This window comes from Pantherophis guttatus, chromosome 1, assembly GCF_059756535.1.
Source record: "Pantherophis guttatus breed Tessera chromosome 1, ASM5975653v1, whole genome shotgun sequence".
Lineage (NCBI taxonomy): Eukaryota > Metazoa > Chordata > Lepidosauria > Squamata > Colubridae > Pantherophis > Pantherophis guttatus.
The window spans coordinates 309,689,054-309,716,555 of NC_142063.1; the positions used below are offsets into that span (position 1 = coordinate 309,689,054).

Consider the following 27,502-nt stretch of genomic DNA (forward strand, 5'->3'; position numbering starts at 1 on the left):
GTTCAGTCCCCGCCCCTTCGCGCTAAATCAGATCGGCTCCCGAGCTAAGAGCTGCTCAAGATGGTGGACAGGCGAGCTGCGCTAGGCGGGGTCTGAGTGGGCGATGCTTGACGTTCGCTCCGCCCATACCCGGAAGTACGTCTCCCACAATGGTTGGAGCAGGCGAAGGGGCGCTTTCCGGGTAGCGGCTTCTCGTACACAGGGGCGGTCATGGCGGCAGCGACCGAGCTGCAAGGGAAGTACCAGAAACTAGCGCAGGAATATTCCAAGGTACTGGCACGTGCCAACTCCCTTAAGTACCGAGACCCTGAAAAGTGACGGCCCGCCGCCAGTGGTTTCAGCCCCCGTTAATGTGTCCCCTCCTATCGTTTCTAGGTATCAGGAAAGACTTGGTGTCGTTCTCCTTCTCTTTGAAATGTTGAGCTGGCATGTATCTTTTGTCTCCTCTGCCTCTTGTTTCAATGGAGGAAGGAAACGCAGCTCTTTACCGAATTCGTTTGCATGCATTCACGCCCTGATGTTTCAATCAATTCAGGGAGCAACTGGTGTGAAAAGATTCTAGCCTGAGGATTTCCTTTATATCTGCTTCAGCCTTTCTGTCCTCAGCTCCATCATCCCACCCTCATTCCCGTTTAGGGAAGGCTGGGATCGTATAAATAACCTGTTCACATGATGGGAAAGAAAGAGCATTAATACTGTATTGTAAAAAAGAGCCAACAATTAATTTGGGTTAAAATGACAACAGAATGTAGCATTTTATTGAGGGCACAACACTGATGTTGTGCACTCAAAGTTGAATTTTTTAAATTAGAATTTTTATCCAGTCTCTTATATTGTGAGCTCACTTGGTGTAGTGATTAAGGTACTGGGCCAGAGGTTGGTGAAACCATAAATTCTAGTCCTCTCTAAAAGCTGGTTGATGACTCTGTGCCAGTCATAGTCTCTATCAGCCCAATCCACCTTTTGGTGATTTTGTGGGATGGGGGGTGGGGATGAGGGAAATAGAAGGTAAGAGCTTTATACTTTAACCATCTTATGTTGTAAAAAAAATAAAGGTGGGCTATAAATATAATAAATTATATTAAAAGAATGTACATGCTCATTGATTAATCATTGCTCTTTGGGTTATATTTCAAGAACTCTGGTTGGAATTCTTTTACTTCAACATTGCTTGTTTACTGAGACCCTCTTTGGACTAATGCTGTTCAATTCACCATATAGATAATTTTCAAATATTTTTTAGCTATAGATAGACAGTTTTATGGGCCCAAATTATGTTTGTGAATTAGTTTCCAAAGCTTAAATTTGTTTTGGAATCTTTATTTATTTACTTCTTATCTGTATTTTGTAAAAGTGTTTAATATTTTCCTAAAGGATGTCAAAGACCACATTGCTTCATAACTGAGTTAATAATTTCTCTGTTTTGCAGCTTCGAGCTCAAAATCAAGTATTGAAAAAGGGTGTAATGGATGAGCAGGCAAACTCAGCAGCTCTAAAGGTATAGCTTAAAAATACTGAATAATAGCTTGATTAAAAAGAAAATTTCTCAATAAGGCTGGCCATTGTCTACTATGATTCTGAATTAGCTGATATGTAATGTGTGAAATATTCTTTCATCTTAAAAATAAATGGTATCACAGAGAGTTTTAGTTTAATCTTTGTGAAATCTGTCACCACTTCTTTTGTGTAAGACCTCTTGACTGCTTGTGGCAGAATTGGGTTTATAGTCAAAGCTAATCCATGTGGGAGAATTGCTGTCATTTACCTTGGGAAGGACAAACATCACATTTCAATTTTTTGAAGGTCTATCACAGAATTGACAAGAGTCAAAACAATCTTCTCTTAAATTTCCATATAGAAGCATCATTTTCATTTGTTGATCGTAAGTTTATTTTGAATTGATAATGAAACCTATTGAAAGTTTATTTTTTAAAATTCCCACCAAAGTATCAGTAGTAAGAGTGTCAGTGTAGTGTAGTATTAGCCTTAAGCAAGAAGTCCCAGATTCAAATCCATATTTGACTGAAGAGTTTACGGAATAACCTTTGGCCAATCAGTTATTCCAATCTGCCTCATAGAATTGTTGTTATGGAGACATTAGAGAGACACTCCCGTATAAATTACATTGAGCTTTTAAAAAAGAAAGGCAGCCTGTCAATGCAATAAATATTTTTTATATCTATCAAATAAACATTATTTTGTATTCAGCATTTCTATACAGAAATGCTGAATACATCACTTAACTAGCTTTAGTAATCTTAGATAAAACACCATGATTCTCTTTGGTGTTTTGAGGACATTGGATATGACAAGGAATTGTTAAAATCAATCCATGCTAGAACTCAGTGTGATGAAACATTTGATCTTAATACAGGAACAAATGAAAATGAAAGACCAATCACTCAGGAAGCTGCAACAGGAAATGGATAGTTTGACTTTTCGAAATCAGCAGTTGGCCAAGAGAGTAGAGCTGCTTCAAGATGAACTTGCATTAAATGAATCTAAAGGCAAGAAGAACAAGGTAGGTAGCAAGCTGGTTTTCTAGCATATTCTATAAATGTAGTAATACAAATAGTTAAGAATTCTCCCATGTTAGAATTCTTAGCTAACTAATTATTTTATTGTAAAAATCCATGGAAGTAATGATATGAAAAGTACCTTCAGCAAACAAGCATGTTTTGTTTTGATTAGAAAAGTGGTGACTCTGTATCTCAGTTGAGTCAAGAACAGAAAAACGTCTTTGGTGAAGATCTTCAAAAAAAGATAGAAGAAAATGAGAGGTTACATATTCAGGTAGGTAGTTTTGTTTAATACATCATCCAAACACTTACATTCTTGACAGAAATTAGTAAGGAAATAGTGGGGCACAGTTGAGTGAAAAAGTTGTATCCTTTCCCAGTCACTCTCACTTGGTCTGAGTAATGTTATTGTAGATGGGGCCAAACTCCAAGTTTATCTTCTTGTTGATTTTAGTAAGCTGCCAGAAATATTTTTTCTAGGCCCAGAAAATATGTCTTTGGGGGCCATCTTTCTGAAATAAATGGATTTGGATGGGCAAAAAAGGACCTCAATTGAGTTATGTGTCAGCAAGATGGGCTGTGTATAAATTAAATAAATAAAAACCTTAACCCATAGGCTGGACAAATGGTCTTGAAAGCTTGATTAGGCTTCTGGGTTAGTGTTTCTCCATTCTTAAAATAAAGCAGTTAGAACAAGAACCTGAATATAACATCAGGACAGTTTAGGCAAAGATAGCCACTTGATTCAATTCTACAACCATCCTGTGAAATGAACTGGCTTGTGTCAGTACAGGTGATCCTCACTTAACAACATTTGTTCAGCAACTATTTTAGTTATGAAGGCGCTGAACGAATGGTACTTATGACCAGTCCTTGATGATTCAATCGTCGCAGTGTCCCTGCAGTCATGAGATTGTGATTTGGGTGCCTGGCAACTGGCTTGCAGTTATGATGGTCACAGTCACATGATCATAATCTCTGTGATTGTGTACCAATTTGTAAGCTAGTTACAAATTGGTAACTAACTTACAGTTCTGACATCACAGCATCTCATGGGTACTTGATCATCGTTAGTAACCTTCACTGTTGGCTTCTGACAAGCAAAATTATTGGAAATGTCGACAGGAGGCTGCAGATGGTGACTACATGCCATTGCGCTTAATAATGTTGCGGGATTTGTTTAACAACGCCAACCAGAAGTGCCAGAATTGCTGTTGCTAAGCAGCTTGGTCAGATGATGTTGCACTTTACAACCGTGTCACTTAGCAATGGAAATTCTGGGCCCAGTTGTTCTGGTTAACTGAGAAGTACCTGTAGAAGTAGCAGGTCATCTTAGAAAGATATAACTTATGAGAAATACTAAAAAGGCAAATTACAATTTCTCTTAATATGTTTTGGAATTATGCCTAGTAAGAACAATTGTGGTTTCATTTCAGATTCGATTTCTAAATTTCTCTGAATGATGCTGCATATTTCTTTCCAATACTTTCCAATACTTTAAAGAGTTTATATGTATATACTCTTTTAAAAAATGTACCATATATACTAAACTCTTCCTTCTATTTCATGGCATTTCCAACATTTATTATTATACAGTTTGTCTATCTTGGCAGCTATTGATGGAGTTTAATATTATGTGTGATAACTTTTCTGCCCTTCTCATTTTAGTTCTTTGAGGCAGATGAGCAACATAAGCGCTTAGAAGGTGAGCTGAGAAGCAGACTTGAATTTTTAGAGATGGAGACTGCACAGCATCAAGCTGTGGTGGATGGCCTTACTAGGAAGTACATGGATACAATAGAAAAGCTGCAAAATGATAAAGCGAAGTTAGAAGTAAGTTTAAAGCTGTAACTTCCCTGTTGTAGAACTCTGCTCTTTTCACACTTAAATGATTCAAGCAGTGGCAGTTTGAGAATTGTATCTTTTAAATTTAAGATGAGACCAGAATGAACCTTGGATCCTTGCATACTTGGTCCTTAACACAAATAAGACCAAGGAGTTTATAGTGGACTATAGAAGGAATAGATCAGACATCCAGCCCTTGTTTATCAATGGAGACTGAGTGGAGCAAGTGGCTAGTTTTAAGTTTCTGGGTGTTATCATAAAAGAGGACCTAACCTGGGGCACTCACATTGCAGCACTGGTCAAAAGGGCCCAGCAGAGATTATACTACCTGAGACTTCTCAGGAAACAACAACTGAATGAAAAACTGCTGGTGACCTTCTACCGTTGCACCATAGAGAGTATTTTAACTTACTGCATCTGTGTATGGTTTGCCAATTGCACAGTGGCAGATAGGAGAGCACTCCAGAGGGTCAAGGTCATTGCCCAGAGGATCATTGATTGCTCTCTCCCCTCCTTGGAAGAACTTTATAGCTCCCGCTATAAAGATCCATCTCATCCTGGGCACCCTTTCTTTGAACTATTACCATCTGGCAGACGGTATAGGTGAATAAAAACAAGGACAAATAGGCTGAAAAACAGCTTCTATCCCAGGGCAATAACCATATTGAATTCTACGGTATAGTGCAATATCGGATTTTCAATTCCAATTATATAAAATGTAAAGGATGTATATTTTTGGTGTTTTTTTATCGTTATAATGTACACTGAAGACAGCATTTAATTTCGTTGTACCATGTGCAATGACAAAGTAAACTATACGATACGGTACTGTACTGTACTGTACTGTACTGTACTGTACTGTACTGTACTGTACTATACTATACAGCTTTGGCGACAGGAAGGGCATCCGGCCATTAAACACTCTGCTTGCTCCATTCAGTTGCCCAGACTCCACCCTGCAAGGGATTATGGGGTTGTTAAAAGATGATGATGATCCTTTTCATTTCTCTCATTCTATAACAGTTTCAGTTGTCTAGTTTCCTAAAAAAAAATGTGTTGATAGTTTAGATTTTTTTAATATACAATGCTCTTGAATGCTAATTTCTGATCTTGGAATAGAATTGATTGTGCAAATACATACTGCCAATTCTGATTTTTCTTCTGCTTTTTCTTTTAGATCAAATCTCAAAGCCTAGAGAAGGAAGCCAAGGACTGCAGAGGTCGAACAGAAGAGTGGTATGCTTTTGATATTGAAGATTAAATACTATTAATGTCTATTTAGAGAAAGTTTTTAATTAAATGAGTACTGTTTATTATCACCTTGATCATCAAGCACCAGCATTAAACTTAAATGCATACCTAATTATACATAGGGGTTAGTTTTAAAACTTTGTTTATATGCATTTTACTGTTACTGCCTTCTGGTCCTATAAGATTTTTGGGGTGGGTGAGCGTATCCATTGACTTCATGAAGCACACCAAAAATCTACTGCCAAATAGAGTATGTAAAAATAATATACTAGCGTATGAGCTAGTAAAAGTTAATATCCTGCTTTTTGCTTTCAGGTGGGTATTCAAGTTACTGTAGAATCTTTTTTGTTATTGTAATTAAGATCAGGATGTAATATTTGTACCTCTATAAAAACAAAACAAAACAAACCAAACAGTTACATTGGTCAAAAGTCACTCTGATTTAAGGTCTTACTTTAGTTTTAAAATAATATAAAGTGACTGAAAAGTACTGCTGTAATGTACTTGAATAAATAACTGCTAGGGAGATGCAAATATTTGTATTGTGGCACTGAATTGTTGCACTGCTAATACAGGTAATCCTCAATTTATAACCACAATTGAGGCCAAAATTTCTGTTGCTAAGTGAGACAGTTAAGTGAGTTTTGCCCCATTTGTTGTAACAGTTGTTAAATGAATCACTGCAGTTAAGTTGGCAACACTGTTTTTAAATGAATCTGGCTTCCCCATTGACTGCTTGTCAGAAGGTCGCAAAAGGTGATCACATGACCACGGGACACTTCAACCATCATAGCTGTGAGTCAGTTGCTAAGCATGAGACCATGGGGATGCTACAGCGGTTGAAAATGTGAGAAAGTGTAAGTCACTTTTTTCAGTGCTGTTGTAACTTTGAACAGTCACTAAACGAACTGTTGTAAGTCGAGGATGACCTGTATCAATAATGTAATACTATGTTATGATCCAGGCGCTCAAGGCAAGGCAGGCCTCTAGAAAGTCCTTTATTGCTCTCAGTAAGTGTTCCAACAAACAGCCTCCCAATGGCCGGTAACGCTCCATGAGGCAAAGTCAAGGGACAATACAAATGGCAGTCCTCAGGGCAAAGACAAGGTACAAGGCAAAAGGCAGTTCTCGAGGCAAAGCAAAGGGCAAAACGCAGTCTTCGAACAAGGGCAAGGTACAAGACAAAAGGCAGAAGGCAGTCCTCAAGGAAAGGCACGAATCAGAGCCTGGGGGAGCGGGGGGGGGGGGGGAAAGGAGTGTAAGCCAAAACAATCAATTGTTCCTGGCAAAGGCTAACTCTCCATAGCTTCCCCTTAAGTCAATCCACTTCAGGTGTTCCTTGTGAGGAGAGGTGGGGCAATCTTCTCCTGAGTAGCCTTGCAGCCCTTCTCTATGCTCTGCTCTCTGTGCCCTTGGATTGAGTGTGGGAGGCAGCTGTTCCTCATCAGAGGGGATCTACCTATCAGCACACTGCCTGTACGGAGCCGATTCTCCTCTGTCTCTGTGAGGGCAGGCAGCTCTCCGTCTGGTCAACTACCTTTCCCAATGCCGGAGGCCTGGGACAGCATCAACTCAGCCCCTGATTTCTCCAAACATGCCAAGGAAGACGTACCATCCCTGTCGGACGGTCCCAGTTCCAACTCCTCCTCCTCCTCCAAACCGGGGTCCGATGGGGCCATGACATACTAATAGTATAGTACTAATTAGTACTATATTAATAAAAAGTTTTGTTTTCTTGATGAATTGTAATATTGAGAGTATACTTTTTTTGTATTGTTTATTAGCTTTTTAAGAAAATGAACAACGAATAAAATGTTGATGTTTTATTTTTGTCTTCTAGCCAGCAGCAACTACAGCATCTTCATAGAGACTTGGGTAGCAGATTGGATGAGTCTTTACAAATTATAAGTGAAAAAGTACCTTTCAATGATACAAGTAGGTATTGAATTGAATTGATTGCATTTGCAGTTGAATAAAGGAAAAAAATCATAGAAAATTGAAAGCTGAGATTGTTTTCTTATTCTTATAAGAATAAACATATTCAGTCATATATTCTGACTGAATATATGTTTAACTGCATGTATTTATATATACATTATTTTCATTTTAAAATATAGTTACTGGTACATGTTGTAAAGATACCATCCACTCTTGGATGATTTATGAACTGACAAAAAGTTTTAAAAAGATGATAAGAGGAAATACGCTTGATCTAATACTGTGAATTGATTATTTTGTAGGATCTAGCCAGTATAATGCTCTGAATGTGCCGTTACATAATCGACGTAGGCAAGTGAGTAATACAATTAAGGGTGTTTAAATTAAGAAATGTACATTTCTTTGGCATTTGTGAATCACTGCATATGTGATGCTGATTCCCCATTAAGTATGTTTAAATGATTTCAGATTCTGAGTAATATCTAGTACAGTAGAAATGTTTTTTTTAAAAGAAGAGAGACCAGAAACTCTGCTTGATTCCTTTTAAATGAAAAATGAAGGAATTGGTTTCGGGAAGGAGGACAGCTGCAGGACAGGAGCACTTAATGCCAGAATTTGTTTCCCCATTTTGAACTACAGTTTATGGGATTGATCTATTTTCATGAAAAGAGAAAGTTCTTGAGCTAAACTCAATTTCTGGTGATCATATTGATATTTGCATTTGCATTACTCTTGTCTGTTATGTTTTTTCAACTTTCCAGTCTACTCTACATCTCTGGGTTTTTCTTATGGTCTCTTAACAAAGTATTAATCAGGTCCATGCTACTTATATTTTTGAGAGCAAGGTTAGTGAGATGCTGTATTTAATTGAAGAATAAATAAATACTGTATCTTGCAGATATGATATTGAGTATAGAGTTGTAAGACAAATCTCAAATCAATTCCAAACCTCTTATGTCAGCTCTTGTTCCAGCTCATTTGGGAACAACTCCATTCCTTTGCAGCTAAAACTTATGTAACACTTATGTAAGGGGCCTGGTGGTGCAGCTGGCTAATAGCCTGTTATTAACATTCAGCTGCCTGCAATTACTGCAAGTTCGAATCTCCCCAGGCTCAAGGTTGACTCAGCCTTCCATCCTTTCTAAGATAGGTAAATTGAGGACCCAGTTTGTGGGGGCAATAAGCTGACTTTGTATAAATATACAAAAGTATGAAGGCTATTGCTTAACGCATTGTAAGCCGCCCTGAGTCTCTGGAGAAGGGTGGCATATAAATCAATTAAAAAAACAACAACAATCTACTCTAACATGGAAAGTTATCTTCAGAAGGGATGCTAGAGAAGGGTGGAAGAGCAAAGTCACTTATATGATCTGCTTTTTGTTTGTGTGCCTCTTACTTTTAACTCCATGTCTAATTTGAAATGCCAATGTGTGCTACTGAGTTTTTGCATATCTGGTCTTTTAAATATCATCCTGGCGTTTCTATTTTTCAGTTGGGAGCACTGTTGGATAAAAGCTCTTATAAAGTTGTATCTTGGTTCTCTATATTTTTACAGTTGAAACTTCGTGATCTTGCTGGTCAAGCTCTGGCCTTTATCCAGGATTTAGTGACAGCTCTCCTTAATTTCCACACCTACACTGAGCAGCGAATTCAGATTTTCCCCATTGATTCTGCCACAGATACCATTTCACCATTAAATCAGAAGGTATGATTATTGGGGGAATTTTATACCATTAAATATAATGAACGGATAATAACATGCTGCTTCTATGCATTCTATAGCTTGACAAGTACAGTAGAACTGTTAAAATAACTTCTGCATTTGTGAAACCTTCGGTATGCAGAATTGGCTGAGATATGTTGTTCTAATCTCTCAGGATAACTTCATTTCTAATTTGGCAATTCCAGATTATATTGCATCTTCAAATGAAAAAAAAAGCCGCACATGGTAGGGAAAACTCTGCTTAATTTCTCAAAAAGTTGTTCATATATAGTAGCTTTCAAGTTATCTATTCAATGCAACCATAACTGGAGCCTTTCTCCTCCCCCCCAATTGAAGAGAGCTTTCTTTTTGGTGTGATAACACACACACACACACACACCCATCCCTGCCCCCCAACACAAACCTGGCTTGTAAGATTTTCTCCTAAAAGTGGCTTCTTTGGCAATCTCCAATAATATTTTGGTACAGGATCTTCTGATTTAGGGCTTCTGTTTTTTTAACTTTATTTCTGAGTTTTCCCTGCACTTGTCGTTTTAAATTTGCATATTCCCTTATTATTTTGTTTTAAATTTACTGTAAGAGGTCCTTGGACTGTTCGTTGACCTTGTGAATTAAAAATAAATATAACTACGGGAAATATTTGCCCTAAAATAGTCAATTTTGTGGGGGATAACTGAGGATAATGTTATTGATGGAATGCTACGTAAAAGATGCTCACTTAAGGATGTGATGGCACAGAAAGTGAACAGAAGTCCAGAAAAGGGCATTTATTAATATTCAAGACTTTTTGTCACTTTCCTACTGAAACATTTGGCGCTTGCTTCATTTAGAATCGTGTTATTTAAAAGGAACTTAATAGAAGTTTATAAAGAGGGAAAGAGAAGTGCCTTCTGAACTCCCTTCAGCTAGAAACAATGTTGAATTTGATGAAACAGTGATCAAACTATGCAAAGCTTTTTTTTCCTGTATCAGGAAAAGTTACTGGTGTGTGTAGAAGGAGTTGCCTATTTGTAGTTAGGAATTATTGAAGCTGCGTAATTGATGAAAAATTAAACTCTGTTTTTCAGTAGTTTGACCAAATTAATATGTAAACCATTAAACCATTTGGCAACAATGAGTCTCTGAAATATTTAAAGGACTGGAATTATTTTCTTTCAACACAAGTATTTTCTAAAATATCTCCGTTGTATAAATAACTTCAAGTTTTAAATTTCTTCTGAGCAGATTAGCTGTTCACATTAATACCTTTAAAAGTTTGTTTTCTTCTCTTTTCTCCCTGTTCCAAGTGGCAGTATAAAATCAACTGCAAAATCTTTCTTAGTGAAGTACCTTAACCCTTGAAGGTAAATATAACTAAGATGCTGCAGTAGTGCCAGCTAATAGATCTCTTTGCATTCAGTTCTCACAGTACCTTCATGAAAATGCGTCCTACATTCGCCCACTGGAGGAAGGAATTCTGCATTTGTTTGAGAGTATCACAGAAGACACCATCACAGTGCTGGTAATATTGTTATTCTGTTGCTATACCTCCCTATTTAAAGCTTCTTGGTACTAAATATCTAAAACTTCTTTTTTTTCTTGCAAGGAAACAACTACGGAATTAAAAACTTTTTCTGACTACTTAACATCTTATGTCTGCTTTCTCAGGAAGATTCTTCCTTATCAGTTGAAAAGGTACTATCAGAATTTTTTTCCCTAAGCAATTTAGATAAAGCAGATACATAGAATACAAGACCCTTTTCAGATCTTTTTTCCACCAGTTCAGGGAGAAGGGCAAGAGGAAAACTAGCAAACTTGATTGTGTTCTTTCCCTTTACAGTGAGGTCAATTGTCATAAGGAAGATTAAGCAGGAAATGTGATGCTTGAATACCCATCAAAATCTAATGTGTCAGAGCATGCCTCGTTAAAGTTGCTTTATAATATCAAATTGGATTTTAAAAAAGAAATAAAATAGCATTAACTTGTTTTCTCCAGATGTCATGGTATCTGTACTGGTTGGGAATTCTGGTAGTCATATTTCCATTTGGAGACTGTCAGGTTGGTGAAGGCTGCAATAATGCATTCTGGCTTTCTTTGGACTGCTGCATTTCAGATTAATGATCTGGATCTGTAGGAGATGACCAGGCTGAGCCTGACGTGTCATAAGTCACGAGTTCGCCTGAAAGAGATCTAAGTCCAGCCCACCTTGAATTCCTTTCTTAACTCCTGCACATTCCCTTAACGGTCACTTGGCCAGATTCTTGTAGAGAGCTACTCATTTGAATTACCTGAATCTCCAGATTTCCCCGGCGCTTGACAGGATCATGTTAGTTCAGACCCCTTTAATCAGGTGTTCATGGGACAGCCTCATGTCCAACCATTGTGCAGTTGCCATTTTTTAAAAAAAAGCAAATTCCATGTTTGGAATTATTAAGAAACAGTTATGTTTAGCAGTTACCTTTAATTACTATTCTTGCAATCTGTGGTGAAACTATCCTTTCAGTATTGTGTACAGTTGCTACCACCACATCTTGAAAACAATATTATTGAGCTAAAATCTTTACAAATGAGATACCAAAATTATTAGGAGGCTGAAGTATGAAGAAAGATTATAAAAACTCAGGCCCTTTAGCTTAAATTAAAGTGGGAAAGGGAAGACAAGAAAGATAGAACTATATAAAATCATTCATGGCTTAGGCAATGCAGCGTTTTTAGTCATTCATTGAACCTAATACAGAAAGATTCAGGGCTCAAGTAGGGAATATGTTTTCACATCACACATAATTAAATCATTTATTTATAATTAATCATGATTAGTCATAGATTTAATGATAAATTAACTGGAAGAGGAAGGAATATTAGATATATTTGCCACCGTGAGTTATTTATGAAAATAACAGGATTAAAATTATTTTTAAATATCTAATCTAATCGAAATTGCTGCTTAGACTTCTGATAATGGCAGTTAATATGGGTGGTTTTGAATGAAGTCTGAAAAAGTTGATGGAGGATCAAGCTTTCAATGACTACTGATTTTGATGATTGTTTACTCAGGAGGAGCATGCTTAGGTTGGAAAGTGATAGTGGAAAGGACTTATTACTCTTTCAGGCTTTATGCTATCCAAATCTATGCAATTGTCGCAGTGTAATGCAGAATGTAGGACTAGATTGGTTTTATAGCCTGAACCCAGCAGGCTCTTCTTATGTTCTTTTTTTTCTACTTTTTTTTTAAAAAGTATCAAAGCACCATCATAATACTCACTCTCAAAAACATAAATTCATATGTTCCTAGTTTGGAAGAAGAGTGTGAATCTTCTCTTTGCACAGCTGCATTAAGAGCCATGAATATGAACCTGCAAAATGATATGAAGAAGCTGACGGCAATCTTTGAGAAGCTGCATACATACATTAGTCTTCTAGCCTTACCCAGTAAGTGTGGGCTTTGGGCAACAACAATTCAGGATTCAGTGTGATGTATGAAATATGACTTCTTCAAGAAAAAAGACAGATTCTGAATTCATTCTCTTAATTGACCCAAAGAAGCTGGCCTATACATTTGTATCTTTCACTGTAATAACTCACGTAATAGATGAAGGAAAATAATTGAAATCAATCCCATGAAATGATTTGCATTATTTAAAATAGGATTGATCTAAAACTTCACTAATTTGGGTTCTCACTCAGATGAGTGATTCTAATTTTGTTTAAATTGTTAATCTGAATGGTAGTGATTTTATTGTGTGCTGACAATCATTAGAAAATTAAAAAATGCAATTAATTTGAATATTTTATAATGCCACATCATATTTTTCAGATGGTTTTTCTGTGCCATCTTAATTCTGCTTAAAAGAAGAAATCTGAATTTGGTACAAATGTAATAAATAAGCAGAAATAAACTATAATTGGATGTTGCTGCCTTTTGGGCTCATTGATTACACTATTTAACCAAGTTAGGTCTGTGGTTTATTTCAAAAGAGGTGTTTGATTTGTTTACGCAATACTAATCTGTGTTTCTCTTCCCATTTCATGCTTTTTAAAAATATTGTATTTGTCACCAAATTTCAATATACTGCTGTTTATACAATCTAGGCACAAAAGCAGATCACCTGGTTCGAACGAACTTCAACTCTGTGTTTACATGCATTGCTTCAGCTCTTAATGGATTTCATGAAGTTATGAAAGGTGAGACCAATTGAACTTGCTGTGTAGTTCACCCTCATTCAAGGAAATGAGAAGGTGAGGGAAGCAATTACATTGCAAGTTTTTTTTTTTCTGGCAATAAAGCCTGTTTTTTTTTTTGTTTTTTTTTAATATAGATTACTGAGCAGCAACATATGGGAGCTATTGGTCTCCATAATATTGAGCAGGAAGTAAGACATATCTTCTTGTAAAAACGCTCTTATGGGTAGAAAAAAGTAAAAGTTAGAAATAGCAAGGAGAAATAGATTTTCAAATTGGATTAGAATGAGAGGTTCAAAGGAAATGTAACAGTTAAGATTGAGAATTTGAAGATTTCCAGTTCACCTTCAGTCATGAGTGTTGACAGGATTTTCGGGGAATACAATGAAGATAAATCTCCATCTCCATCTTGAGATGGAATATAAATCTTACAGGTAATGGTGCTGTGACTTATATGCATAACCAATACATATTAATTCCTTTTGATTTTAGATATTTCTAAGCACTTTAGTCAAAAAGCTACCTTGGAACATGAGCTCCCTATAGCCACTCAGAAGCTCATCACCACCAATGATTGTATCTTATCCTCTCTGATGGCATTAACTAATGCAACAGGCAAGGTAAAGTTTGTTTTCGACTCAATCAGTGACTTATCTGGAGAGCCAGTAGTGGTGAAAGCTTCATTTTAGAAACTGGGAGACCTTGAGTTGTAGTCTCACCTTAGGCACAAAAACCAGCTGGGTCACCATGGGCCAGTCACTTCCTCTGAACTCTAAAAAGCAGGCAATGGCAACCTACTTCCAAAATCTTGCCAAGAAAACTGCAGTAACTTTTTCAGGCAGTCATCAGGAGTCGACACTAACTTGAAGGCACCAAGAAAAAAAAAAACCAAGTTAAAAAAAGTAGTTGATCAGTCATCTGGGAGATACATTTAGAACACAATATCATACTGTGACTAGGGTTATTTTTTTTTGAGAATTACTATTCATGTGGTAAATCCCTAAAAAAAAAAAAGCCAGGTAGAATATAAGTTCAATATATCTAGACTGGAACGTCTACACATTTACTTTACATGCATGCCTTCAGCCCCCACTTTTGTTATTACCAGTTTCAGTTTTTTAATTAAATGGGATGTTGATGTTGCAAAATGTCAACCTCTAACATATTTCACCAAAAGTTCAAGGCCCTATGGAGTTTAAAAATAAAAAACGGTGGTAGTAACTAACTGCTGGTTTTTTGTGTCCATACAAGCTTTATCTTAATGGCCCTCAATGGCCATCTCACCTATTGGCCTTCTGGGATTTGGGTGTTTTGTGACTGGCCACCATCATCTTTTTTGAATTGACAATCTATTAAATGATTACTTATTTAATTTATGTTAAACTGTGGTTTAATTTTGTATCCAAAGCAGACCAGTATATCATGTTTCTTGTTTTTGTATGTCTAGATTGCTTCATTCTTCTGTAATAATTTAGATAGTTTCACACTATCACTGAGTTATGGACCTAAAGGAGGAATGGCATTTATCAACCCCCTCTCAGCTGAGTGCATGCTTCAGTATAAGAAGAAAGCAGCTGCCTACATAAAACTTCTGAAGAAGGTTTGTGCTTGTTCACATACAATAGATACACCAACAGCAACTTGGATTCCTTGGGTGGGCTCAAAAAGTCCTTTCATGTGGGACTGAAATATTTTCCTCTTATGAAGAGGTTCTTTGTTAGAGATGGAACCATTTTTGTTACTCAATGGTATATTAGCTAGTTTGAAGCCACTTCAGAGATTGCAGAGGCTGAAAATTGATGGATGAGCGTGAGAGTTGTAATAGGCTTCCTGCTGTTAGCCTGTGAGGGAAACTGAAAGGAATTCCAAGAAGTAGGAAACCGAGGGATAGGAATTATGGTTGTTTGGGGGAAAATATATTTGGGATGTCCATATGGGCTGAGGAGGATTTGAGATAAATTATTTGAGGATTTAAATTAAGTAGAACCATGGAGAGTTAATGAGGCACTTGGCATAAGCCTCATTGTCAGCAGAAGGAGCGAATTCTTAGTGATGAACTGTCTATCTTAGCAATAAGGCCCATGAGTATCTCTTCTTATACCTGATGTTTATTGTCCATTGTTTAATCGCCGTAGCCAACAATCTTAAGAATATTTTTGTCATTTACTGTGACACGATTTCTCTAAACCTTGTGCCAAACCTCAGGAAGGAGCAGAAAGCAACAAGGCACTGTGCTGTGTCCTGAATATTTTTATGGCTTACTGCTACAGGGACATGTAACTCATCCAGTTTTTTGAAGTTTAGTGTAATGTAACAAAATCTCTTCCCCTCCCTCTTAGGTAGTATGCAGAGTGGGTGCTAACCACAAATTTGCAATCTACTAATTTCTGCTTAGCTCTGTGGAACCCTTCTTAACATCTATACCACGTTAGTATGAATGGTTGCAAAATCATGAGAAAATTCTCAGAAGCTTTCTCCTGTTTGCAGATAGCTAGAATTATAGCTGTGTTCATTTATATTAGCCCCATGAACAGGTTTCCCCTGCAGAGTGTGAATTTGTTTACCTTCCTTCCACATATTATACCTGCTTATATTTTTTCAAGTTCTGGAGTATCCCTCAAGCTTTTAGAGTTGTACAGTAGAGTGCAAAAAGCTGAAAAGACTTATCTTCCAAGTGATAGATGAGTACCTATACAAAAACTGTAACTTCAGGATTATGCTTAAATTTAAAATGGGTAAATTTATGTCTGTTATTAGAATATAATGTGCTGGATATTGAAATAGATATTCCTTTTTTTATTTAAAAAGTTTTTTTTAAAAAATGTCTTTGGTCATAATATACGACTTCAGCTGAAAGGTTTCTCAGCTGCTTAAATAGAACCATTTAAAACAAGATTGTCCCACCCCATGGGTTTTACAATATGAAGATCATGATAAAAAGGATAAGGAAAACAGAAATAACATATCACGGGAGATTGATGGGAAGAACATTTTTCACACATGCAAAATATATAGGCACCAGGAAGAATTCAGACCTTTAATCATGTATCTCCCCAGCCTGTTAATTTTAATTAGTTATAGTACATTCATGGAGAAGATAAAATGGGTTGATTAAAAATATTTCTTCTTGAATTCTCATGTGTTTTTGTCTTGTGAAGTGCTACAAGGGACATGAAGGCTCACTTGCTATAAACACTAATTTAACGAGTGGTGTCTTCATGTTTTGCTTTTAGCTGGATGGAGAAAACTGGCAAGAGTAACACACTCATTTGTGTTTGTTAGTAGCAAGGAGCTGGAAAAAAAACCATTTCTCATCTGTGACTTTTATCACTTTGGCCAGCTGTCATTGCATTTTTTTCCTCCATACAGCCATAATCTCCTCCCTGTTCCCAACATTTCCTGTAGTCTTTGCCATCTTTGTACTGCGTGAAGTTTAATACCATTTTTTCCAGCATAAAGTTCGTCCAGAATAACACTCATGATTTAATTCATTGTGTTGAGGTGCGATTTATATAGAGGAGAAGCAAGGCCTGCATTTGCCATTTTTGCCTGGGATGCTAAGAATAATAGCACAGACCTCTGCCCTAGAGGATGGGAAAGCATCTGGAAAGTCTTTTTTGTTAACAAGGGGAAAGGATGATTAAAAACACAAGATATTCTTGGCTAGCCTGGTTCACTAAAATGAGGGTTTTTTGGGGTTCCAGACTTGTCCTGATTCAGTGCCTTATGAAGAGGCTTTGGCCAATCGCAGGATTCTTCTGAGTTCCACTGAGAGCAGAGAAGGCCTCGCACAGCAGGTACTCATGATCTGATATGCAGTCCCTTCAAAAATACAGTATATGCACCATATTTGGGAGTTGCACTGGGGAGACATCTTCATTTATCACATGTGCTATTAGATATCTAAATGCAGACATCCATAATAAAGGGAAAGTGAAACTTGGTTTTTGAACTATCCTGTAGTATAAATTCAATCCAAATGCAGAATAGCAAACAGGTTCTTTTATAACCTTTTCCTTCCCAAACTAGTTTTCTCTGAAAAAGCCCAGTAACACTGTTTTATAATACTTAGGCTTATACTTTGCTTATCTGCTGTTGTACATTACCCTATCTGTATAAAATGTAAGAGAGAGAGAGAGGGACTTCAAGAAAGGCCTTAAAAACGTAGCTATGCCATTGAAGCTGATATAAACCATCAGAATTGGCCAAACCACAAGATGGGCAGCAAATAAATTGGATGGATAGATTAGATAGATAGATTAGATAGATTAGATAGATTAGATAGATCAGATAGATAGATAGATAGATAGACAGACAGAGACAGACAGACAGACAGACAGACAGACAGACAGACAGACAGATACCTTCCTTCTTTGGGGTATTTGGGTAACTGAAATCAGGCTGTAGTATGAATGGGTACTAGTAGTTCATAGCACTGTTATGTATATGATGTACAGCCCGCCTGTTAAATTCGTTTCAAAATAAAAAGTGTTGAGTTCATTTGTAAACAGCAATTAGAAGACTTAACATTATTTCTGAAATCCTGCTCTAGTTTTCAAATAATTCAGTTTGCAGTAATCAGAAGGATTGATTTATTAAAAAAGGAAATTAGTAAACAGATGGGAATTTACAGTTCAAAATGTACTTCCTGTTGGGGCTTTTGGAGAATAACTTCACACTCTCTTTTTCCCAGCTGCAAAACATTATCTAGAGCGAACAATCCACTAACCAAAACTTGTTACAGTTTGGGGAAAGAGATCACACTAATGTACTCGTATCTTAATTAAATCATACTGTTTAAGGTTTTAAAAACAATGTCTTTTTGGTTGTGATTTATAAAATGTTATCTAATCAGCTATTACAAGCATCTGTTTCTTCTGCAGCTGAATCGCTGTAGCTTGCGTACACAGCTGTGCAACTTGTTACTATCATATGCTTACATTTTAAAATTAAGGAAACATTACAGCTTCATAAAAATCTGGCTGTCTTGTCAATGACTGCCTGTGATTTATCTAAAATGTTTTCTATATCTTTCCCTTTAAGGAGGGAATAGAAAGACACACAGTACTGGAATCAAAACCTTGTTCTTTATTCTTGAGGTTATGATTGCTAGCTACTTCTCAGTGCAAACCACTTGGACATGTGCAGACCACATGACAGTATATTGAAGCTGTTGGTACCTCCTTTTGCAAGTCACAGTTCCGTGTGAATTATTTTTCAAACAGTCCACTGCAGCTTTTTCTTTTCTTTTCTTTTTTACTATAGCTTAAATAGGCATCAGTTTGCTTCATGGTGATAATTTTCCTTATTCCCAGGTCCAGCAGAGTTTGGAAAAAATTGCAAAATTGGAACAAGAAAAAGAGCATTGGATGCTGGAGGCCCAGCTAGCCAAAATTAAGTTAGAGAAAGAGAATAAAAAAGTATCTGAAAAGGCCAGAACTTCTTTAGGCAACCAGCTGATTGAAGCAACCACAGAAAATTCCTTTGTGTTAAATGCAGTGGAACAAGAGAAGGATGATGGTGCAGAAAAAACACTGAGAGAGCCAGTTCAGAGTACAAGTTTGGTAAGTGTATTACATGCCACTGAGGTGGTGAAATATTGTATTTTTTTCATGGATGTTTATCATGAAACAATGGATTTATTAATTAGCACTTTGGGGGAATTAACACAATAGTTGCATTTGGATACCACAAGGACTTTTTAAAAAGGATCAGACAAAAGTCTAGGGGGAGAATTGGATTACAGTAGTATTGGAAAATGTTTGGTAACTGAAATGGAATAGGTAACAAGATTGTTGAGGATGGCTGTTTTTAGTGAAGAGCAGTTCCTGAATTAGATTAGGCATGTTTGTACTTCTAAAGAGTTTGGGTGCACAATCTGAAGAATGTTGAAGACCAGGAGAGGAGCAAGAGCACTAAGGAACAATAGCTAACCAATGTAAATAGTTCAGTGGATAGTATGGCAGTGTGCCCATATTTTTCTGATAGAAGTAGAATGCCCTATCATCAGTTCAGATTTCGTTTCTGCCAATCCATCTTTATCTTAAACAAATTTTATGCAGCTTAACATTCCTGTGATAAATAATGAGAGATTATTTAATTGTATATATTGGACACTTGGTAACCTGATGCATTATGTCAATTAGTATTTCGGAGTTTCTTTTTTGTAGCATTTGTTAGGTGATAATACATTTGCAATTCTGATTTAATGTTTTTAACGCATAGTATTAAGGAAAACAATTCATGCACCTCAGGTTGTAATGTTTCATAACCTCATTGAGCCCCATTGATTCTAGTGGGACGGAATTAGGCATATTGTATATCCAATATGTCCTTCGAAATTGATGAAAACTAAGCACAGTTATGCTTTTAAAATTTAGAACATATTCTAGTTAAGATTCTACTGAAGTAAGAAAGAATAAATTCTACTGTGTATAAATGATTTTAAAACAATAAATTACTACTTTGAATTAACCTTGTCCTGATTTATTTTAAAGATTGGAATGCTAACAGTGACCACTGGAAATGAAGAGGTACCGCATTAATATTATATAATATTATATTTAAATATCAAATAATGCAAATTATTTGGGCCATTATGATTATGAAAACAGTTCAATGTAGTTGAATGGCAGTTGTTGTTGTTGCTCTAGTTTTACTAATATTATTTCTGCAACCATTTCTGGTAGCTTCGATTGTTATCTAACTTTAAAGATACGAGAAAGTAAATTCCATATTTTAACTTTAAAGATACGAGAAAGTAAATTCCATATTTTAACTATGTGCAATGTGAAGAAATGCTTTATTTTTCTTTCACCAGTCAGTTAATTTGAGGTTCTACTTTCTGTATATTACGTATTTTATAAATCTCACTGAGTGCTCTTCTCATTCAACCTTGCCTTTTTTAGCCCTGAAAAACTTTCCTCATAAATGAGCTGTTATCATCGCTTCATAATTTTGTTTGCACTTTTTCAACTCCACAATTTGTTTGTTTGAATTATGGCTTTCATGGGCATCCAATGCAATAGAAGACATGTTTGATTTGTGATGTTTTTCATACTTGAATAAACATTTACATTTTTCCCAACATACTTGCTTGGAAGATTCCAGAAGCTGATACCAGGGAAGATTTGATAAAGAACCACTATATGGCAAGAATAATAGATCTTACATCTCAGCTGCAGCTTGCTGATAGCAAGTCTGTACATTTTCACGCGGAGGTAAATGAGCAATAAATTGCTTACTCTGAAAATCAGACTTTAGTGTTACAATAAATGTTCTATTTCTTATAGAGGTCTTTTCATTGGCTAATTTCTTGCCATTTATTTCTGGTAAGCAGGAGAATAAGATGTGATTGTGCTATAATTTGCTTTACCTATAAAGAATATTAGGACAAGGATGACAAGTAAAAGATTACCTAGAAAAGATGGATTTTCAGGACATAAAAAAGGGAAGTTGCTACATAGGCATTCCAACTATCAACAGCAGCAAAAGCAAGTAAAAGAAAGTATTTTAGATGTTTGAAAGAATGGAGCTGTAGAGTCATATGAAGAAACATATTGGGCTATAAATATAGTTGAGAGGGAAGACCATGAAGCTCTTACAAGGTGAAGTCATTGTGGGGTCCTTGGTGCTCTCTGAGCTTGGCGGTTTTCTTCAGGATGTTTCATTACCAAACTAGTTAACATAATCAGTGTTAGAAAGGAGTGGGGTTATACCCTGTCACCATTGGTGGGAGTGTTCTTTCTTTGTGGTTCCTTGATTAGTTGTTGCTTACCATGCTTGTTTCCTGTGCTGATAGTTCCTTGATTGGGGTATTGTTTACTTGCTTTTGGTCTAGTGTTAATCTTGGTGTTAATATGGGCAATGTGGTGGCCAAGTGGTGAAGATGCTGGTCTCCCACTCAGAGGGCTGAGAATTCAATCCTAGGTAGCAGCAGATGTTTCTCTCCTGGGGCAAAAAGAAAAAAAATATCTGCTGCAAACTCTGTATAGGCATCAGGATGGACATCTGGCCAGTAAATGCTCAGCTCCATCCAGTTGTCCTATTTCTACCCCACATAGGGACTATAGGATCATAAAAAGGGGAGTTAATCTCTGTTCATCTGGGTATTGATTGCTGGTGAGGATGTGTTTTGATCTTTTTATTTCCTTTTGGGCTTTTTGATTGTCTCTCTTGAATGGTATGTAGATGTTGTTTATCTCTATGTGCCTGTTGATAGCCGATTTGTCTAAGTGCCTGGACTCCAGGAATTCTTTGGCATTTTTGAACTTGGCTTGATCTAGGATGCTTACAGGTTCCCAGTTGAAACTCTGATTGAGTCTGTCCATGTGCTGTGAAATTAAGGAGTTTTCATCATGTCTTCTGATTGCTAGTTGGTCTTTATGGATGGACTCTGCTAGTCTTCTGCCTATTGGCTATTATATAGTGGCTGTTATAGTCCTTAAACAGTATGTTGTAGATGACTTCCATTTTGAAGTCAGGAATTAGGAATAGTTAGAAAACCAATAAAAAAATGTCAAGATGTCTCAAAATGATGAGACAGATAAGTAATTATCATTGAAGTGATGTATGCATGTGAATGTGATGAAGCTAAAACAAGTACAACAGGTACATGATGGAGAGAAAAAAGCAGATGAGAGATAATCCAGGCCTGGATAATCCAGACATGGTCCAGAGAATGGAACAGGAACTTAGTTTCTGTTTTATGGTTTTGTATTTTTAATATTGTGGTGAGCTGCCCAGACCTGTGTTCTAACATGGGTGGCCATACAAATCTTATAAATAAATAAATAAATACAAAAATAATAAAATAGACAGTAAGAAAAGGTTGAATGTTATAATGATGTAAAGGAAGAAACGGTGTGATACATTGTTTTTGAAAACAGGCGAAAGAGGACTGTGTCTGAGTGCTGAACAGAAAAGGCTGGTGAGGGTAAAGGATAATACTGAACATATAGATAATAAAAAGTGGCAAGATCAAAGAAGTATTTGGAGTGATTTGATCAAGATAATAGTGGTAGTTGATATCTAAAGAGAGAAAACAAAAAAGTGTAAAGGTGGATTCACTTTTGGCTTTAGAGGCAAATTCTTCAGCAGAATGGAAAGCAGGGTATCAAAACACTTGTCATTTTTAGGGTTGACTGGGAAAGAACTGGCATTGTTTACACAGACTGATGGTACAAGAAAAGAGCAAAGAATGAACTTACCATGAATGAAGTTGCACAACTCCTTCTTCTATTCCAACGCGGTGTTCAGCTGTATGAGGAAATGACTGAAAAACAATCCAAAATTAGGGCAGGAAGCCAGGAATTCATTGAGGAAAAGCAGCAAATGTGTCAAAAGCTGATAATAAGGAAAAACTGAAGGTGCAAACAGAAAAAAAAAAACCTTTTTCAAGAAAATCAGTTGTTTGATAGGCTGAGGTTACAGAAGGAAAAGGATGTAAACTTAAGATATTCAGCAAATTGGTGATATAAAGAATTGCTAAAAAAAATAGTTGTTGATTTACAACTCTTTGTTTAGTGACTGTTCAAAGTTACAAGGACACTGAAAAAAGTGATTTATAACCATTTAACTTATGACTGTTGTAGCATCCCCATGATCATGTTATAAAAATTTGGGTGCTTGGCAATTGATTCAGGTTTATGATGGTTGCAGTGTCCCAGGGTCATGTGACCCCCTTTTGTGACCTCCTGACAAACAAAGTTAATGGGGAAACCAGATTCACTTAACAATCATGTTACTAACTTAACAACTGCAATGATCCACTTAACCACTGTTAAGAAAGAAAGGTCATAAAATGGGCAAAATTCACTTAACCAATGTCTTGCTTAGCAACAGAAATTTTGGGGTCAATTGTCACAAGTCGAGGACTAACAGCATAAATAAAAACTTTTTGCTATTGAATTATAACAAAAATATGAAGAGACAAAAGGGAACCTAAAGTAGTGGGCCTGGCTGGGGGCAGAAGAGTATTGGGCTGTGTCCAATTGAGGAAGTTTGACAGGAGGCAGTAGGATCAGATGGACTATCAACATGAACATTAACATAACTGAAAAATCAGAGAAAGAATAAGAGGCATTATTAGAAGATTAAGTACTCATCATTTCTGGGGCATATGTATATGCTGTAGCTACAGTTGTTGGAAACTTAACTTACTGTGGGTTGTTTTTTTAATAGTGCCGAGCACTTGTAAAACGGCTTACTCTAGCAGAGAACGCAAAAGAATCATCATTGGAAAAAATGAAATCAACAAGACTTAACATCAGCAAGTTACAGGCAAGTTTTTTTTTAAACTTGGGGTAATGGTGGTGTAACCTGTTTTTAAAAAATTGTTTTGCAGTTTTAATTATGGTTTTTAGCATTGTCCAAGTGGTGAAAGTTTAATTATTTTATTGGAATTTATAATAGCTGCCCAGCTCTAATGGACGATCCAGTTCTGTTGGTTGGATTTTTTTAACTATGCTTCGTCGCACTTAATTTCTCATCACTGGGGGTGGGGTGGGGGAGGTTTGCAGGATAAAGTGATGGTGTTAGTCTCTTTTCCAAGCCTGTTGTATTATGTGTTCTTCCGGTAAAAAAAATTATTTGAGTTCCAGTTGTAAAGTAGTTGGTCTTCAATGCCATTTATTACCCCCCTAGTAATAAGTGTAATTCCAATGTAATTGTTTAAAACAGGAATTGATCAACATCTTAAAGGAAATGCAAAATCACAATAAGCATTAGAATATGAAGCTGGGTTTTTTTCTCTGCGTGTCTCCTTTTTTATGGGCTACTTATTGATTGCAGCAATATGTCATTGTTTTGTAATGTTGGACAGAACCTAAAGCTGTCCTTCTCTGGATTTTTAGGATGAACTGGCAACAACCAAGAGAAGCTACGAAGATCAGTTAAGCATGATGAGTGACCACCTTTGCAGTATGAATGAAACCTTAACCAAACAACGGGAAGAGATAGATACATTAAAACTGGCTAACAAAGTAAGTAATCTCAATGCCAGTGATATTTGGTTTCTTGTGCAATTTGTTGGAGTGTTGTATTGTTCTGCACATTTCTGGGTGTTTAACTTAATGATATGTGGAAATGCCTTAGGCCTCACAAGGAAGATACACAGGTGAGTACACTATAGATTCTGGTTTGTGAATTATGCAATATAAGCTTGAGAGTTTTGATTTGACAATAAAGATTGTTTGTGGTTTAATGTTTATTATGTCCAAGGTGTCCAAGGTACAAGTTTCATTCAGAAGGAATATATTCTACATTGTGTTTAGATTGATCAGGAAAGAGATACCATTTTTGGAATAAAGGGTAACAGGATGGATAACACAAAACAAGCCACTAAATTAAGATGAGATGAAGAAAAGTTTAAAGATACATGTTTTTGAGAAGACGAATAAGTGAAGAAATTGACTTATACCTAGGAATAGCAAGTGCAAAGCACTGAAATAAGAGAAATAGAGAAAGGGACTATTTTGAATGAGTGGACAAAGACTTTATTGAGCTTTGAAATTGTGAGTCATAGCACAGTTAGATGATTTTAGGCTCACTCCTTGATCTCTCCATTTAGAAGGAATTCTGATAACAAAGTCTCTATCTTAAACCTTGAACTGTTAACAATTCTGTTAACGGTTCTGTTATGGGAAGGCTAAGTATAACTCTTCAGGGCTGAATAAAATGTCTGCCTTCTAATTTTAAAATTACTGGTTACTTACTACTTTTATTTAAAGGCCTTCATAACAGAATGCTTCCTGACAATTTACATAGCATTATACCACTTTAAATCTTACATCAAGATTCATATGAATTCAAACTAAGTATGACATGAAATCAAGCCAGCAACCATACATTGATTTGTTAGAAATCAGTACTGTGAAATTCTTGAGGAAAGTAAGTAATTTAGTTCCCAAACCATAATTTTATTTCTCACTAATGAAAAGACTTCCCTTTTTTCCAGGTAGCCAGAGTGTCTTGTGATCAAAGCTTCATTTCTGAAAACTGTTAAATAATAACCTTTATATTTATTTATATGTTTGTTTATAATACACTTTGTGCTAAACAGTTTTTGAAATAAAATTGCAACAATTTATTAAAGTGAGTTTTTAAAAAAAATCACCATTTGACTAGCGGGAAGATGTACTAGCAAATTTGTAGTATGAATCCAATCTAGCTGACATATCAATTGTCTTCTCAGCAGTCTTCTTCATGTATGGTATCTGGTACTTCCTTGCTGCATTCCCAAGTTCCAAAATCTGGCTTGTAACTAAAATTTAAAACCTGTGGTTTTTGTAAGTGGTGAATTTTTCCCCTAAGGCCAGTTTCTTGGTAAAATTAATTTTAAAAATTATTTAAAAACTTTAAAAGAAGCCATGAATAATTGTTGCCATCTAAAAAATTGAGCTGGAAGTACAGAATCCAATGCAGTTATACAGCAGCATTCTGTCATTTTTTAATTATCATATGTGTTTTTTCCTTGATCTAGGGAAATTCCAAGAAGAACAAAAGCCGATAGTATTGGTTGGCTAGCTGTTTTTACAATTATGCTGCTGCAGAGAAAACACGGATGCTGGGACTGGATTTCAGTTGCCTGGATCCAGGCAAATCACCTGTTGCCTGGATATGGCTGTAATTCAGTTTAGGCTTTGATGTTATCCATAAAATTGAAACCACACTGGCTTTGTTAGCCAGCAAAATCTAAACTGAACTTGGTGTGATCAGAAACACAGGCTGGAAAATGAATACTGTATGGATAGCATGTATAGAACTTAACCATAATTTTTTATCCTACACTTCGGATAAGTTTTAATTTCCATCTCCAAACTTCTTCAATTGTGTATGTTTTGATGCATACTAGATGAACAGATTGGGCATCAATGCAGTAGTTGTCTTTTCTTCCACTCCTGCTCATCCATTCTTGTCTACAAGAAATAACCAACAAAACCGGATACATCAAGACTTTTTTGGCATTGTCCAACTGTACAATTATTATAGTATGTCTTATAACAACTTTAGATTTTCTAAGAGAGGCAGCCTCAAAAATGCTTATACTGAAACATTCAATACAATGTGACTAATACAAATTCCTATTAATTGTAATGAACAATTGAACATGTACAATAGTTGTCTTTTGAAATGAAGGAGAGAAGGAGGGCCAGAGAAGGAGTTAATGTAAAATTGTGATGGACCTTTCTCTTATTTTTGTTTGTCTTACTTATTTTTCACACAAAAACGATTACTAAGAAATCACTCTTGCCAGCTGGAATAAGATGCAGAGAGGAAAAACACTGAAAAGGTCATCAGATAAAGGCTGGTATATAAGATAAGATATAATAAGTTACTGAATTAGTAAAGCTGTGTACAGAAGGACTGCTGTGGAATTTGATGAACCAAGAATACACCCTAAGAGACGCAGTGCAGAGATTTGGGGATTTGTTTGCATCTCTGCCTACATTTCTACATCGTAGTTTGTTATTTTCCCTATCCTGTTCAAGTCTTCTTGAGAATAGTGGCTTGAATCTTGAGATTCATACTACTTCTTTCATAGAGATATTTGTTTTCATATTCTAGCAGACTTCTAAAAGTCTTATCTGGCCCTATTAGAGGCTGAATCAATCCTTGCTTGATTGCTCTCTGGAATTTGAAATTGTCATCTAAATATACTGATATTTCTATTCACTTTTTTTTTTTTGCAAGGGTTCACTCAAACCAGGAATTCACAGAAACATTCACTACTGTATTAATTCTACTAACCTATAAGAGATAGCTGTTCTACCATCAGGTTACTCCACTGTATTAACTACGTCAATGTGCTTTATGAATGTAGAATAAATACACTGCCAGTTAAATATTCCCTTTAGAAGTTTTTTGAAGGGTGGTAGTGGTCCACAATTTCACAATTGATGTAATATTGAACACTGTCTTGAGTAAGTTTATATGTCATGTTTTATGTTTTTTTAAGAATATATCTGTACTACAGTGTCTGGAACAAATATTAAAAATCTTGACTAATGGAAACACGGGAGGATTTTATGCATTGGAGAAAATAATGCTTATCCCCCAAAAAACAAA

General features: G+C 36.2%; 1 protein-coding gene across 1 annotated transcript; it reads left to right on the forward strand.

Moving 5' to 3' along the window:
* Positions 1-27,448, forward strand: PPP1R21 (protein phosphatase 1 regulatory subunit 21). Its single transcript, XM_034427429.2, has 22 exons — positions 1-270; positions 1,430-1,498; positions 2,375-2,521; positions 2,692-2,793; positions 4,188-4,352; positions 5,542-5,600; positions 7,456-7,550; positions 7,856-7,908; positions 9,109-9,258; positions 10,676-10,777; positions 10,862-10,950; positions 12,549-12,685; positions 13,346-13,438; positions 13,928-14,055; positions 14,883-15,035; positions 17,140-17,232; positions 18,751-18,999; positions 19,933-19,968; positions 20,539-20,655; positions 23,618-23,716; positions 24,289-24,417; positions 25,917-27,448. Exons 1-22 carry the CDS (start codon positions 211-213, stop codon positions 25,944-25,946), a joined length of 2,355 nt encoding a protein of 784 aa, XP_034283320.1. The 5' UTR covers positions 1-210; the 3' UTR covers positions 25,947-27,448.
* Positions 27,449-27,502: the final 54 nt, after the last annotated feature.